The sequence below is a fragment of the Rhincodon typus genome, chromosome 6 (assembly GCF_021869965.1).
Source record: "Rhincodon typus isolate 14 chromosome 6, sRhiTyp1.1, whole genome shotgun sequence".
Classification (NCBI taxonomy): domain Eukaryota; kingdom Metazoa; phylum Chordata; class Chondrichthyes; order Orectolobiformes; family Rhincodontidae; genus Rhincodon; species Rhincodon typus.
The window spans coordinates 19,491,244-19,509,067 of record NC_063337.1 but is presented as its reverse complement, the minus strand read 5'-3'; the positions used below and the strand labels follow the sequence as shown (position 1 = coordinate 19,509,067).

General features: G+C 40.8%; 1 protein-coding gene across 1 annotated transcript in view; it reads left to right on the top strand.

The window, feature by feature from the left end:
* Positions 1-15,007, top strand: part of tsga10 (testis specific, 10) — a 93,711-nt gene extending 78,704 nt beyond the window's left edge. Inside the window, exons 14-17 of the mRNA XM_048598055.1 lie at positions 2,223-2,425; positions 6,021-6,125; positions 9,711-9,857; positions 14,653-15,007. Of these exons, the coding sequence (XP_048454012.1) occupies positions 2,223-2,425; positions 6,021-6,125; positions 9,711-9,857; positions 14,653-14,677 (480 nt within the window). The 3' untranslated portion in view covers positions 14,678-15,007. The remainder of the gene's footprint in view (positions 1-2,222; positions 2,426-6,020; positions 6,126-9,710; positions 9,858-14,652) is intronic.
* The last annotated feature ends 2,817 nt before the right edge of the window (positions 15,008-17,824 follow it).

Below are 17,824 nucleotides of genomic sequence, written 5' to 3'. Positions count from 1 at the left end.
ATTTATTTCAAAACCCCCTTCCCCTCCCCCTTTTCTGATGAAGGGTCTAGGCCCGAAACGTCAGCCTCTCTGCTCCTATGATGCTGCTTGGCCTGCTGTGTTCATCCAGCCCTGCACCTGAGTTCTGAAGAAATGTCTGCTTTCTCTCCACAGATGCTGTCAGACCTCCTGAGTTTTTACAGCAACTTTTGTTTTTGTTTCTGATTTCCAGCATCCGCGGTTCTTTGTTTTTTTCTTGTTTAGTGAATGTGCTGTGATTTGCCCACCCTCATACGTGTCATGTGGAGGTTAATATTGAGGCAAAGCTTGTGCAGTCTTGAAAATTGGCCCCTGTGCATGATTCAGTTGTTCATATTAATATATTTATTTTAAAAATCAGGTTTCTTTATATCACTTGTACATTAACAAGCAAATATCGGTAACTATATACCTAAGGAATGCAAGGAAATGTTAGAATTATTGCCAGTCTTTTCTTTCTCTTCCCATAGTTGGGAATAGAACTTGAGAAAAGAGCTTTCATTTTGTCTGTTCCCTGTTGACTTGGAACAAATCTGAAATTGTAGTGCTCCAGCCTGTCCCTCTGCCCCACTATCCCCTCCACCCAAGTCACCCCTAAATCTCTGTGGTGCATCCAAAGTAACTCTGGTTTCATACATGAACTGATGGCAGGAACACAAAACTGCTATGACATTGGGGTGGACTTTCCTTCCAAAATTCTCAGCCCTCATGTTTTGCTTGGAACAAAGTGGGATAAGTTGGGCCCTTAAAACAAATCACCCATTTATGTGAGATTGCAAGAACTGCAGGTGCTGGAGTCAGAGATAACACAGTGTGGAGCTGGAGGAACACAGCAGGTCAGGCAGCATCAGATGAACAGGAAAACTGACGTTTTGGGTTGGGACCCTTCTTCAGAAAAAAAGACGAAGGGTATGCAGGATCCCGACCCAAAACGATAACTTTCCTGTTCCTCTGATGCTACCTGGCCTGCTGCGTTCCTCCAGCTTCACACTGTGTTATCACCCATTTATGTCTTTCTTCCTCTGCCCACACCTCCCTCTGCCATTGATGGTAAATACTTGCTCCGTAAAATGTAAATGTTGATAAGAATAGTAATGCTTGTGCTCCAGCCAATTTCCTCATCCTCCTCCTTCAACCTCTCAACGGTGAGACTGAAAAGTACAATCACTTACACCCTTTCCCAAACCCTCCAAACACTTGTTTGACTGTTGGGCTCATTTAGAGTTCATTCAAAAGTATTTCAGGATCAATTTTTCTTTCTTTTTTAACTACTTGTGCTCCCTCAGAACCATTTCATCTTATTTCAGAGACTATGATAGCAGCTTCCTGTTCCCTGGGTAATGATGCACTCTATCTGGAGAGCAGGCACCTGCAAAGCTGACCAAAGGAAGTAATGCAAGACACAGCAGGATCATTCTTGGGCAGAAATCGTGCTGTTTTGATCCTTTTGCAGTGGTGATATGTTACCTGTCTTAAAATAGTCATTTTTATTGCAATTTTAAATTTTTACTAACAAATATCTTTGCCCACCAGGTTTTCCCTCCTCTGTAATATTCCACCAAACTAGTCACATTTTATATCCAATTTTCTTACCTTAACTTTTACTTTATAACTACTTCAGGTATGTAGAGCAGGTGCTAAATGAGTCAGGTTTCATGGATTGAATTGAACTATTATCCTTGAGGTTTCTTTGTGTTTTGCTCATTTTCATCAACCATTCTCGTAAATTCTGGAGGTTGAAGTCATGCTGAAAGAAATTAATACTTGACTTGCTTACAGCTGTCTCTGTAGCCGACCACTCCAAAGTTTCATTCAATTTTTCTGCATGTTAGCCTATAAGCATTTTAATGAAAGGTGCTGATCAGTACTGACTCCAGCAGCCCAATAAGGCTTACCCAAAGTACAGTAAATGTTAATTCTAAAAAGCTAACACTGAACGTAGCATCCTCAAAGGAAACTTTGTTAGCTTCTATCATCTTTATAACGATGTTATGGATCAAAGCTTTCTTTATACCAGCTCAATAGGTGTTTAACCTGTAATTATTGGAGGGAAATTTTAACAGAACCAGAAAAATTATTTTCCACCATTGCTCAAACATTTAGAGTTTCAGCCTTTAGCCAAGGTTGTAAAATAACCACATTGTTCACTGAACATGGTACCTTACTTTTCAAATACGCATCAGTATTTCCTTTGCTTCTATAAGGTTCTAAGTGAGCTTGAATCAGCCCGTTCTGAAATAGAGCTCTTAAGAAACCAACTTTCAAGTGAAAGAACTTCAATAAAAAATCTGGAATCTTTGTTGGCTTCTAATCGGGAGAAAAAGTTCCAAAGCCAGATGGTCACTCAAGAGAAAGAGACTGAAATTCAGCTCTTCAAAGATAAGCTTTCCTTAGCTGATAGCAAACTGTAAGTACTACATTTATACATGCTTTTTCCTCATTGTCTGCATATGTAACAGCTCAGCTTTTTGATGATTGGAATATCTTCTATTAAATGAGTTTTCCTGATAAACTTCACACTATGCAACTCAGTTTTTCTTTCACCAATATGATTAGCTCAGTGAAAAAATGCAGTGTAAGTCAATGTCAGATATGGTGCTTCTAGTCACTTATGGAAAGTGAAAGGACAGGTGCAAATTGGTGGAATTAATGGTAAACACTATATATATATATATGTGAATTACTGCTTTGTAATTTAGTTGGATTATCCTTGGGAATCAGTAGACACCATCACAAGTAGTACAGCAGATTGTCATTTAGCCCAGTGGATGTTTCCTCTAATAGGGCAATCTAGAACAAAAGGTAATTAGGCTAAGGGATGGCAGACTTAAAAACCGAGATAATGAGGAATTACTTCTCTCAAAGGGTCGTGCATCTGTGGAAATCACTACCCAAAAATGTGGTGGACGCATGGACACTGAATAAATTTAAGGAGGAGATGGACAGATTTTAATTAGTAGCTGGTTAAAGGGTTGTAGACATAAGGCAGGAAGGTGGAGTTGAGGCCAAGATGAGATCAGCCATGATCGTGTTTAATGGCAGAGCAGGCTCAAAGGGATGAATTGCTTACTCCTGCTCCTAGTTGTCATAGAATCATAGAATCTCTACAGTGTGAAAACAAGCCATTCAGCCCATTGAGTCTACACTGACCCTCCAAAGAGCATCCGACCCAGACCCATTCCACCCCTGCACCTCCCATGGCTAATCCACCTAAACTGCTCATCCCTGGACACCATGGACAATTTAGCACGGCCAATCCACCTAACCTGCACACCTTTGGATTGTGGGAGGAAACTGGAGCATCCAGAGCACCCACTTATGGTGGTGATTATGCCAGAATAGATAACCACTTCGATCCATTTCCCTTTGCCTTCGCTTTTTTTTGTTTTCCAGTAACAACATTGGAAAAATCGTTGCCCAAAAGCGGTAATCTTCGCCGGAATACAGCCGGCTAAGCAGAAAGACAAGGAAAGTGAAAGGAATTATGTTAATGTAGGTCGTACCTGCACTGACTTTAAAACAATTTCGCAATGGGATCTGCCTTTCTCGGATTCTAAATCTGCTTGCCATTCTTCTAACTGTTTCTTTCCAACTATTTATTTTGTATTCCTCAGAGTAATAAATAAAAATGAGTCTCTTAATTCTTTTGGAGGTGATCTTAAAAGTGTTATGCTCTCAGAGAAGCATTAACATTACTTAAACATTTTTGTGCCAACTTAAAAAAAGAACTTTTTTTTAGTAATAGAGTATCGTGGTCACCTGTTCCCTGTCAAAAATAAGGGGTTGAACGAAAGAACGTACTTTTGAATAGAGTCTCACCTCATTTGTCAAATACACAAATCAATTTACATACAATAAGTTACTTCCAAATGTCGTTGTAATGTGAAATATTAGCAACCTCCACTTTATGTAAGCAACTTGCTTCTATAAAGCAAGCATTCCAAGGCATTGGCCCAGATAGCAATCAGGTAAAATTGATCCAAAGAATGACATATCTGGATAGGTGACTGACAGCTTGGGCAAAGAGATAGGCTTTAAGGAGCATCCTACAGGCATGGATATTTAGGTAGGAAATTATAAAGTTTACAACTTAAGTGTTCGAAGGAGGAATGACAAGAGAGTGAAAGAAGTGGGAGACACACAGGACACTAATGGAGGATCATGTGGGTTATAGATTCATGCAAGTTACAGAGATAGAAGTGCAAGACTATGAAAGAAGTATTTGAGTATAAGGAGGAGGGCATTGGATAATTATTTGGGTAGAAATGGTGTGCAAAGGTATAGGGAAAAGGCAGGCGATTGGCACAAGGTAATAGAATTGATGCAGGTATGAAGGGCTAAATGGCCTCTTTATGTGCCATAATAATTCTGAGATTTTCTGTGATTTTGTGAATTCTATCATTAAAATGATGGTGGACCAGAAGCTGGCATTGAAGTGATGGTTTACTGAACTCAGTGCAAGCTGGAATAAGGTTTAGAAAAGCTTAAATTTAAGGCATGGAGAAAATGGGTAATCAACCAAGAGAATTGGAATGAGTCTGAAGGAAGCAAATGCATGGGAAGTAGATTGTCCAAGACTCAGGTGTTGGTGGGCAATGTTATAGATGAAATTCTCACTGTAACAGAAAAGTGAGGTTAGAAATTGAGCCCATGGTGATCCCTATTTCTGAGTGTATAGTTCAATTTTCTTTATACTTTATTACATTGCTGCACAGTAGTTGACTACATTAAAACATCATATTCAACTTCATTTTTGTGTTTCAACACCATTCATGGATTCGGTATATCAACCCTTTTGTGCTCCTATGTGCAGTGCATAACATTTGTTATTCCTTTACAAAGATGAGCTTGACCACTGTAATTTTCTAACAAAGAAAATATTTTTCCCCTTCAATGTGTTTCGTTATCCTTGTGAAAATTGCAACTCTGCTTGGATACAATTCCATATGCAAGTGGTCATTTTTCATCTTGGAACCTGGGCAGTGGGCCATTCAGCTCATCACAGGGATCTCAGTCTTGCCTGCTTTTAGACATCAACACTCAATGCACTTTTCAGCAGAAGTCATTAATGATCATGCTGATTTATTGATTCTCAACCACCCAACTGTTTCCCATTGGACAGTCTTTCTACTCTGCAAATCAGGGAGGTCATCAAAGGCCAGATGGTGATCATGATTGGTGGGTTTTGCATGGCACCACACCATGAGAGAAAGATATCATCATTGAAGTTAGGTGCTAAAAGTAATTTTCAGATCACAAATATATATCATTAGTTCTCTCACTTGTGGAGGTAGTTTATTTATTTAAAAAGTAATCAGGATGCTGCTGAAGCACTACAGAAGTTAAATGCACAAGGCTAAGAGAAAGCCACAAGCAAAGATTGTTGTAAAATTTGGAACAGGCACACTAGGCTTCTGAATGATGCCGTTGTAATCAAAGTAGCTTATCTTCTCTAATCTATATAGATGGGGCCAAATTTTCCTGAGACATTCCACCAAGTCTGTGGTATTTTCAGTGGTATGCTTCTTGAACTATTGTAATTCTACGTGACATTCCAGATTCAAATGCAAGGCATCAGCAAATATTTTAACATCTTTGTGGCAGCCACTAATGATGGGCAGCTTTGAAGCAAGTGATTTATAGAGCATAGTACTGTATCTTACTGCACTGATAATTACATGCACAAATCTACTGCTGCTTTATTTTGAGATTGTGATGTCACAGTTTGACCACATTGACATACATCAATTCATCATTAATACTTAGACAAAATCTGATATTCAAATGTGCCTTCCAGTAACTCAGCTACCAAAAGTGTTTTATTGATGTTACACAACAAGAAGAAACTACCTGGCCCACAACCGGGTTACTCATTTCCTGTTTCTTTGAGTTTTTTCAAATCCCAAATACTCTTTGACAGCAATTAGTTAAGAACTCCAGTTTAACATCCTTGTTCCTGAATGTCGTACTCATGGCTTATTATATATATTTTTGTTTGACAGGGCATCTCAAGCCCGTGAAATTTCTCAGCTGAGGAGCAAGGCAGCAATGCTTGAAACAGAGCTAGATATGGCAAAGCGTCAATTAGGTACTGAGCGATTTGAAAGGCAAGTGTATGTTATCGTTTTATTTTGCACACGTATGATGGTTTTTAACCTTTTTTTAAGCATTGATTTTGTAATTAGTTGTCCCACATTAAACAATGTTCCATTGTGCATATCAACCAGATTATACTTCCTGCACAAGAAAGATGCTGCAATTTCAAATATATGGGCAACCCATCTATCATTTTAAACAGACATGTGTGCTGCAGCAGCAAGCATATTCACAGACTACACTGCAGCAACTCGCTGATAATCTTTCAACAGCACATACCAAACCCCTGACTTCGGCTGGCGTTGGAAATGCAGGCCCTTTTATGGATAAACCAGAACAGCTTCAGAATTGAGAGCAGATAATGCTCATTAGCCTTTGAAGAAAACCAGCAGGCTCCCCCACCTTCTCCTCCACTCCATATTAATTTAGATCCCTCCCTACCCGTTTTTCTTTTGTTGCTGTTACACTGCCCCTTGTAGGTAATGCTTGTAACTTGTGATTTTAACTGGTCGTGTGGGTGAGTTGACGGTGGTTTAATTAGGGAAGAAAACTAGGTTCCCTTTGAAAGATCTTATGGTGCAGTAGCAGTGTCCCTGAAATAGTGACCCTTCTCTGGCAGAAGGCCCAGGTTCAAGACCCACCTGCTCTAGAGGTTTGTAATAATATCTCTGAACAGGTTGATTAGCTTCCTACTGCCTCAGGTTGGTGGTGCTAGTAATTTGTTAATTGTTTAAGTAGTCAAATAGGTGATTTTATGGTTTTAAAAAAACTGCCCGTGCCGAGTTGCGTTTGTTACGTAATTATACTATGGCTTTAAGAGATGCATTTGGTCCTTTTTTTTATGAGGAAAGGTTGAGATAGAGCTGTCAAGCAGTCTGCTTCAAAGCCCATAAAGTAAACAGCTTGTGAGGCCTCGGGGTTTTTTTCCTCTAAATTCGGAACAATAGAAGCAGCCTGAATGTGTGGGGTTAAGCTCCCACAAAACCAGGATTTTTAGTTTTAGTTTTTTTAGTGACAATTGCTGGGTCTTGAAGCTACAGCACATCTCTCCCTGCTACCCTCTCTCTTAAGTTTTCTCTGTTTTTTTTTCCTTCTGGACTGGAGACTTGCCTGTGAAACAATCTATTTTACTGAATTTGCCTTTGCGAAGGGTGTATTTATGGAATGTTACTACGTTGGAACAGTTGCGGTTTAGTAGCTAAATAATCTACTATTCTGTTAAGATTTCTAATAGAGTTAAGTTCTAATTAAGTTTTTCCAATTTCTTCTTTCTTTTGTTGTATTTTAACTATAGTGTCTGAATAAAGTGTGCTTTGCTTCAAGACAGGGAGTTTGACTAATTGAATTGCATTCAGAATGCAACACCTGGCATTTGCCTTTAAAATACGAAAAAGTTAGAGTTTAGGCTATCTTCTTAATCTACTTTGAGGGGGTTTGGTCTGGTCTATAAATAAATATTCAAGTGTTTTAGTTGTGGGTTTTTCAAAATAAAGCAAAAGAACTGACTTCCTCCCCCAGTCAACTCCATTTTAATTTAATCTCCTTCCTTCTCAACTCTCCCCTTTAGTTATTGTTGCTCTGCCCTGGTACTTGCTAATTGGTATTTTAGTGACGCGGGTGACTTGGTGGTGAGTTATACAAAAAGCAAGTGGCTTCCAGCGGTGGGCAGTACGGGCTGGGGTGCATTATTCCCCCTCAACTCCATTTTAATTTAAACTCTTCCTTCTCTTCCTACTATTCCAGTAATGTTTTTGTTATTATTGCATTGCCCCTGGTGGGCTGTGCTTCTTAATTGAAAAACAAATGCTGGAGATCACTGGGTTAGACAGCATCCATGCAGAGAGAGAGCAAGCTAATGTTTTGAGTCTAGATGACCCTTCATCAGAACTGATGTGAAGTCTGGAGAGGACAGCATTTATCATATAGTTTGGGTGGAGGGGGGATGGGGGGGATGTGGGGCTAGTGTGCTGGTGGAGAAGAGATGTTGATAGTTCAGATTAATTGACCGGAACGTGAGAATGGCAGAACAATGGTGTGTCTCCTGCCAGATGCGAAAAGACAGTAACTTGGATGGGGGGAGGGGAGGACATGACAACAAGCTAAAAGACAAGGAAGAAATGGTTCACAATTTAAAGGTGCTGAATTCAGTATTAAGCCCAGAAGTCTGTAAAGTGCGTAGTCTGAAGATGAGATAGTAAGAACTACTGATGCTGGCGTCTGAGATAACACAGTGTGGAGCTGGAGGAACACAGGTTTTCTGAAGAATTTTCTGAAGAAGGGTCCCGACCCGAAACAACAGCTTTCCTGCTCCTCTGATGCTGCATGGCCTTGCTGTGTTCCTCCAGCTCCAGACTGTGTAGTCTGAAGATGAGATGTTTTCCTCCAGTTTGCGCTGTGATTCACTGGAACACTATAGTATGCCGAGGGCAGACAATGTGGACATGTGAGCAGAACGCTGTGTTAAAATAACCGGTTACAGGAAGGTTGGGGTCATGCTTGTGCATAGACCAGAGGTGTTCTGCAAAGTGGTCACCCAGTCTGCCTTTCGCAGGGATTGTTCCCTCCGAAACACTCTGGTCCGTTTCATAACCACCACCTCCATCCCTCCTCTCCACAGCACTGTGTAACCGCAGAAGGTGCAACACCTGTCCCTTCACCACCTCCTTGCTCACTATCCAAGGGCCTAAACTGTCTTTCCAGGTGAAGCAGTATTTCACCTGTACCTCCTCCAATCTTTGTACTATATTCGCCTACTCTACATTGGAGAAACCAGATGCAGACTGGGTGACTGTTTTGCAGAATACCTCCAGTCTGCGCAGGCAGGACCCTGACCTTTCCTGTAAAATTGACTGCCAGAGGTGGGCACCACAGGGACTAGAGTGCATTATCTCCCCTCCAATTCCACGGTGATTTGATCTCTCTTTCTCTACCCTTCACTTTTTTTATTGTCACACTGGTGAATTGCGCTTGTTAATTGTTAGTTGTTTAGTTGTCTTGATTAGCTAATTTGGGTCTATAAAAAATGAGCATCATAGGTCTTAAAAATTTAAGAAATATTTTGAATATGTCGGCTCAGATTGAGCATTTCCTCTGATAGGAAAGAATGAAACTAGAGGCCAACAATATAAGGCAGTCACCAAAAAAATCAAATGGAATTCAGAAGAAATGTCTTTATATACAATGTTGAGAATGTGAAACTCAGTACCTCGGGTATGGTTGAGGTGAATAGTATAAATACATCTAAATGGAAGCAATCTATGCATCTGCAATGAAGGAGAACTTTATGCTGATGGCTAGACGTGGAAGGCTAGAATGATGTTTGAGAGAAGCATAAACATAGGAAAGGCTGGTTAGGCTGAATGACCTGTTTCTGTATATGCCACGCAATTTTATGTAAAACCTCCTGAGGGTGCTAGATTCTAAAGTGTTTGTATTAACTTGAACAGTTCAATGATTTTACAATGGAACATTGCTGTGTGGCCTCCAGTTTCTTTGATAATGGGAACATAAATCCAATGAGAAATGATGGTACAATGGAAGCATTAAGGGCTGTGCTTTCTTTGCTAACTAAACGCACGCCATATTTACTTTTACAGAGAATGTGCTGTGCAGGAGCTTCGGCGACACGGCCCCTCTTACCGTACTACGTCACCACCTCAACCTACTTTAAGTCCAGTTTCACATTCACCGGAACGTTCGAGCCGTCGCTCTCCTGATTGTACCCTAAACAGATCACTGAACAGGTATCTTTCGATACATGCATTCATCAATATCACTTGAGAGTGTAGCTTAATCAAAATTTTTAAAAATTTAGGAATCCAGAAAGTAGTTCTCATCTGATCTGCTTTGTTCATGTATAAATAATCATAGATTTCAGTGAAGTATCTGGACAAGTTATATTGATCATCAGTATATGCTAAGAAAGAACACTTTTGAAAGCAGTTCACTGTCAGTCCATTTAATCAAACCATTCCAAATCTCCTATCAGGTTCCAAATATTGTACGTTGTTTATAAATTTGTTTCTTGCATATTGTAGACAGAGTTCATCTATTGTTGTAGCTAACTACTTGTAGTAAATACGAATGTGTAGTGTTTTGAAAGATATCAAGTTGGCATTCCTTTTTTTTAGTCAAGTTACCGTACTGCAGGTTCAGAACTGACAATGTGGTTTAAAAAAAAATATAGGTTACCCAGATTATAAAAAGAGGAGTAGAATATAATAGATTGTGTTAGAATTTTATAAATCACTGGTTAGACCTCAGTTGGTGTGTTGATGAGTCTAGGAAAGATGTAAAGATCTTAGAAAGGATACAAAGGTTGCTTATCCAGATGTTGCCAGGACTGAGCAATCTCCGTTCTAAAGAGGGGCTGGAAAGCAGGGGTATAAAAAACTGTAGGTGCTGGAAATCTGAACAAAACAATTGCTGGAGAAACTCAGCAAGTCTGACAGCATCTGTAGAAAAACTGACAACATTACGAGTACAGTGATCCTTCGTCAGCACTAAAAATAGCTGAGAAAGGGCAGTATTTATGCTGCGGATGAGGTGGAGGAACGGGAATGAATAACATATGGAGACAGTGCCCAGAAAGAGAGAGAAAAGAGTTAGGAAACAAAGAGATAGTGGGAACTGCTGATGCTGGAGAATCTGAGATAACAAGGTGTAGAGCTGGATGAACACAGCAGGCCAAGCAGCATCAGAGGAGCAGGAAAGCTGACGTACTTTGATATCTTTCAAAACACTACACATTCATATTTACTACAAATAGTTAGCTACAACAGTAGATGAACTGTGTCCACAGTATGCAAGAAACAAATTTATAACCAACGTACAATATTTGGAACTTGATAGGAGATTTGGAATGGTTTGATTAAATAGACTGACAGGAAAGCAACGTCAGCTTTCCTGCTCCTCTGATGCTGCTTGGCCTGCTGTGTTCATCCAGTTCTACACCTTGTTATCTCAGGAAACAAAAAGATTGCTTGTGAAAGAGTGAGAGAGAAATGCTGGTTGGGGTGCGAATGAGAAGTGTAAATGGTTGAAAATGGGTTAGCTGTGCTGGGAGCAACCCATACAAAACAGGACCTAGAGGTGCGGGGTATGTAACAAACATGGAGGAAGATAGAGATAACAAGGTGCAGAGCTGGATGAACACAGCAGGCCAAGCAGCATCAGAGGAGCAGGAAGGCTGACATTTCAGGCCAAGACCCTTCTTCAGAAAAGAGGAGGAAGATATTCATGTTCTGAAATTGTTAAACTCAATGTTGAATCCTGAAGGCTGTAAGATACTGGGCACAAGATGAGCTGTTGTTTCTCAAGCTTACATTGAGTTTTGCTGGAGCACTGCAACAGGCCTGAAATGTTGCCATTGAAAACATGGTGGTGTGTTGAAGTGACAGACAACGGGAAGCTTGAGGTAATTTTTATGGACAGAGTGTAGGTATTTGCCAAAGCAATTACACAGTTTGCATTTTGTTTCCCAACTGGAGAGGAGAGCACATTGTCAGCAATAAATACACTAAACTAGATAGAGGTGCAGGTAAATCTCTGCTTCACTTGGAAGGCATGTCTGGGGCTTCAGATGGGATTTAAATGGGTAATAGAACATAGAACAGTACAGCACAGTACAGGCCCTTCGGCCCACGATGTTGTGCCGAACTTTTACCTTAATCCTAAGGTCTATCTAACCTCCACCCCTACCTTATACTATCATCCATATGCCTATCTAATAGCTGCTTAAATGCCCCTAATGAGGCTGACTCCACTACTCTCTCCGGCAATGCATTCTACGCCCTGACCACTCTCTGAATAAAGAACCTACCTCTGATGTGTCCCCTATATCTACCTCCACTCACTTTAAAACTATGTCCCCTCGTAATACCTGCCTCCACCCTAGGAAAAAGTCTCTGGCTGTCCACTCTATCTATACCTCTGATCATTTTGTACACCTCTAACAAGTCACCTCTCATCCTTCGTTGTTCTAAAGAGAAAAGCCCCAGCTCTCTCAACCCTTCCTCGTACGACCTTCCCTCCATTCCAGGCAACATCCTGGTAAATCTCCTCTGCACCTTTTCCAACGCTTCCACATCTTTCCTGTAATGAGGCGACCAGAACTGGACACAATACTCCAGATGTGGCGGAACCAGGCTTTTGTATAGCTGGAGCATAACTTCACGGCTCTTGAACTCAATCCCTCTTTTAATGAAAGCTAACACACCATACGCCGCCTTAGCAACTCTATCCACCTGGGTGGCAGCTTTCAGGGAACTGTGGACATGAACCCCAAGATCCCTCTGCTCCTCCACACTGCCAAGAATCTTTCCATTAACCTTGTATTCTGCTTTCAAGTTTGTCCTTCCAAAATGAATCACCTCACACTTTTCAGGGTTAAACTCCATCTGCCACTTCTCAGCCCAGCTCTGCATCCTATCAATGTCCTTTTGTAACCTAGAACAGCTCTCTGCACTGTCCACAACGTGACCCACCTTTGTATCATCCGCAAACTTACTAATCCACCCTTCCACTCCTTCATCCAAATCATTTACAAAAATCACAAATAGAAGATCCTTGTGGTACACCACTCGTAACTGAGCATCATGTTGAATATTTTCCGTCCACTACCACCCTTTGTCTTCTAAGGGTCAGCCAATTCTGAATCCAATCTGCCACATTTCCGCCTATCCCATGCCTCCTTATCTTCTGCAAGAACCTACCATGGGGATCCTTATCAAACGCCTTACTTAAATTCATGTATACCACATCCACTGCTCTACCTTCATCCACGTGTTTGGTCACCTCTTCAAAGAATTCAATAAGGTTTGTGAGGCATGATCTACCCTTCACAAATCCATGCTGACTATCACGAATCAAACTGTGCCTTTTCAAGTGATCGTAAATCCTATCTCTCAGAGCCCTTTCCAATAATTTGCCCGCGAGTGTTGCATCTTTTGTGATTGCATGGGTAGGTGATGTGGGGCTATGGGGAGGTGTTGGGAGTGGAGGAGGAGTGGACCAGGGAGTCTCAGAGGGAACAGTCCCTGCAGAATACTGACAAGTACTGATAGGGGAAAGGAAGAGGATGTTGTCTGATGGTTGCATCCAGCTGGAGGTGACGGAAATGGCAGTTTATCCTTCTTTGAAGAGGGAGGCAGATGGTGGGGTAAGTGAGGATCATGGGGACCCTATCATCATTGGAGGAGAGGAGAGGGGAGGGGAGGGGTGAGGGTGGCAAGTGTGGGAGACAGGTCGGACACGGCTGAGGACCCTGTCAACCACAGTGGGTGGGGAGACCTCGGTTGAGGAAGAAGGTGCACATTTATGAGGCAGCCCTTTGGAAGGTGGCATCATCAGAACAGACACAACAGAGATGGAGAAAGTGGGAGAATGGAGTGTTGTCCTTACAGGCGGCAGAGGGTGAGGAAGTGTAGTCAAGGTAATTGTGGAAGTCTGTGGGTTTATAATGGGAGCTAGAAAAGCAGGGACTGTTCTCCTTGGAGTACGTTGAGAGATTATCTAATAGAGGCTTCCAAACTGAAAGAGTAAGTAGAGAGAAAAAAAATCAAGACCGATGTTTCTTTTGGTATATCAGTCAAGAACTGTCATCAATCTATCATGTTGACTGAGTGGCAGGTTGGAAAATGTACAGGGAAGTAACCTGGGTTTAACTTCTACTAATATAGTAAAGTGCATAAAACTTAGCAAGATGAAAAAAGGTCTTTAGTTATCAATAAACAAGTAGGTTAGTGATGCTGGTGCCCATCATAGTCATGGAGATGGGGAATGAAATCCTAAACAAACTTAACTTTTTGTGATGTGTAATCACGTGTAATCAAGTATGTTTCAATTTAATATTTTATTTTTCAAGCCAGTACTAGTTACCTGAATGCCATATGCACAAACATTTCTCATTTGTTAATATGCATGCTAACATTGTTCTAAATTATACTCAAAAGTCCAAGATATATTTTCTGATTTTTTTGCCATTTTTGTGTTGAACTAATGGCTTTCTGAAACAAACCTGATCAATTACTAATTGTTTTGAACCACTTTTACACTTCTATTTTAACCATTTATTCCAGGCTACAAGGATCATTGAGCAGTGTTACAAGCTCATGGCAATGACAGAAAATTGATATTGCACTGAATAATAATATGCATAGTAAAAATTGAATTTATAAAAATGGACTGTAACACCTGTGGAAATTTTGAGCCCTCCAGTTATTTAGCTTATGTGATCCTTGGCTTGGATTGTATTTTGCCACTGTAGTTCACTAAATGGGCAGAAGTCTTTGGATTTATCTAGACTTTAATAGCCTGCTTGTTTACTCATTGCCCAGCACTGTAGTGCCCAATCCCATCCTTCATATATACAGCTAATTACTAATGTTGAACCCAAAGAATCAAAATCAAAACTAGCTGTTTCAGTCTGCCATTTCACCTTGTCAGGTGGAGCATTCATAAACACACAGGAAAAATTAAAAAGAGAAAGCAACAACTTCTGTGTTACTTTAAATTGGATTTATTCTTGTTCCCTTCCAGGGCATCATCTTTGAAAGAGTTTTGATTTTGTGACGATTTATCTCCACAATCATTTGAAAAAGGACCATGAATCTCCGAGACTCTCAAAAGGAAGATCTTCCATTTCAAAACATGTGAATTCTGTTTTATCAATTTTTTTTTGTTGAACGCATTAATGATGTACCAATACTTTCATCTTATATGCCAGAGAATTTTACTTTGCTACATCTTTTGCTTTACCTGCTTGGGAATTTTTAAAAAGTGCAAAGAGATGCAACTTCTAATGAGCATTTCATTCATTGTCACAGAATCTATCAACACATCTATGTCATGCACTGTAGCTTAATGTTTTAAGCTAGTATCATTAACTGAATATGAACACATGCAGTTAAATGTTGCCAATAAATCCATTGAAAGACAAATCACTTGTACAGCGTTTTCTATGATCACTTCTACAAATTAAGCAAGAAGGAAAAAAATTACACCTTCTAAACTAATTTCTGAAGTGTCACAATCAATTATATGAATTTACATTGAAATATTCCAACACGCATTATTTCTGAAGTTTATCCTGGATTGTAATCAATCATTTAATATGCACAGGTTTTTTTTCAAAACATAGATTCCGAAGCTAAATCCCTGATGAGATTTATAATTTGTCACATTCTTCATTATGTCTACTTGTTAAGCAACTGTTAAGGCTTTTGAACCATATTTTTTATAATCTATGAATGGATTATTCTCTGTTTAGGCTACGATGAAAAATAATTAGCGCACAATCCAATGCTGGCACATTCCATAATAGATTCTAAAACTGTCATGTTGGCCCAAGAAAACTCAATACACATACATTACTTTTTTTAATGCTAATATTAGACAATTTTGAATATAGCTCAAGCTAACCAGATGAAAGTGTTTGTTAGCGCTGGCTGTGTAAATGCCCCAATCTAAACGAGTTTGGATGTGCCAGCAGTAAAGTTGGAATTGCTATTCTGAAACCCCTGGAATGACAGGGGTGGGGATTGGAAATCATTCATGGGATGTGAGCATCACTGGGTAGGCCAGAATTTATTGCCTATCCCTAATTGCCCTCAAGAAGGTGGTGGTGCCATCTTGAACTGATGAAATTTCATAGATGTACGAACACCCACAATGCTGTCAGAAAGGGGGTTCCAGGGTCTTTACCCAGTCACAGTGAGGGAACAGCAATATATTTCCAAGACAACATGGTGTATGGCTTGGTGGAGTACTTCCAGGTAGTGGTGTTTCCATGCATTTACTGCCCTTTCCTTCTAGATGATGGAAACCATCACTTTGAAATATTCTGTTGAATGAACCTTGGTGAGTTACTGTGGTACACCTTATAGATGGTACACGCTGCTGCCACTATATCTCAGTGGTAGAGGAAGTAACTGTTGGAGAGAATGGACGTGATGCCAATCAAGTGGTCTGCTTTGCCCTGTATTGTGAAATAGCTCCACAGAGGCTGGTATCCTGTCACCAAGTCAGCTTTTTTTATTTACATGTGGAGAGTCCTTGATGCTGATCCAACTTCCTCAGACCCAGCTCTCAGAGTGAACAGAATCTCTGACACTTCTGACTATATCTGTCAGCCCCCAGCTCCCTGATTGGTTCAGATTAACAGCCCCAACCAGAGAACTTGTTCTATGAGGTCCAACCTGGCTGACAATCACTGCATCCCTCCCTCTCTCAGTCTGGGGCATTTTAGCACTGGGTCAGGTTGCTTCACCTCTGCCTCTGATATGGGTGGCGTATCACACACACTAGCTTGCCTCATCCACCTGGAGCGTCCTGGAAAAAATTCATTCTCCTCTTCAGGCGGCAATGGCAGTGAGGCAACAACATCCAATGTAGCCGTCCCAGATTCCAAGGTATCCACAATGCTTGATGGAGAGGTAGAACCCGTGGGTTCTGGAACAGTTGGAAAGACAGTTGAGGAGCTGGGCACATTTTGCTCCCACACAGTTTGCGAGCTGGTAGCTTTCATATGGTCCACATGTTTGTTCAGGACTGTCGTACCTACCCGAACTTTATACATCACTGGCCCTAACCTCATGTCGACCATGCCTCTCGCCCTTTCAGGGCCATTTCCATGGTTCCAACATCAAATTTTGTCTCCTGAAGTCATCTGTCTCTCTCATTTAGCGGAGTCTTGTGTCAGGCATTGGCGTTCCTGATGCCTGATGCAACACCTTGCATTTAGTCTAAATTAAGCTCCATCTGCCATTCCTCAGGCTACTGGCTGAGTTGATCAAGATCTCATACTCTCAGGTAACCTTCTTCACTGTTCACTATACCATCAATGTCATCAGCAAACTTACTACAAATGCCTCTTATATTCTCATTCAAATTGTTTATATAGATTACCAACAACAATGGACCTAGCACCGATCCTTGAGGCACACTGCTGGTCACAGGTCTCCAGTCTATACAACAACCCTTTACCACCACCCTCTGTCTTCTACTGTCAAGCCAATTTTGTATCCATTTGGTTAGCTATCCCTGGATCTCCTGTGATCTAACCTTACTGACTAGTCTAGCACGGAGAATGTTGTCGAAGGCCTTGCTAAAGTCCGTGTAGACAACATCTACTGCTCTGCCTTCATCTATCTTCTTGGTTACGTTTTCAAAAAACTCAATCACGTTTATGAGACGTGATTTGCTGTGCACAAAGCCAAGCTGACTATTCCTATGCAGTCCTTGCCTTTCCAAATCATGTAGATCCTGTGTCTCAGAACCCCCTCCAATAATTTACCCACCACTGACATTGGGCCCACTGGTCTGTGGTTTCCTGGCTTTTGCTTGCAGCCTTTATTAAATAATGGCACAACATTAGCCACCCTCCAGTCTTCTGGCACCTTAATTGTGGCCATCAATAATACAAATATCTCTGCTAGGGACCCTGCAATTTCTTCCGTAGCTTCCCATAGTGTACTGGGATACACCTGAAAAGGTCCCGGAGATTTATGCCCCTTTATGAATTTTAAAACCTCCAGCACCTCCTCTTCTGTAATGTGGACATTTTTCAAGACATCACTATTTATTTCCCTGAGTTCTCTAGCTTCCATGTCTTTCCCCACAGTAAATATTCATGAGAAATATTCATTTAGAATCTCACCCATCTTGCCCACACACAGATGACCTCATTGGTCTTTAAGTGGCCCTATTGTCT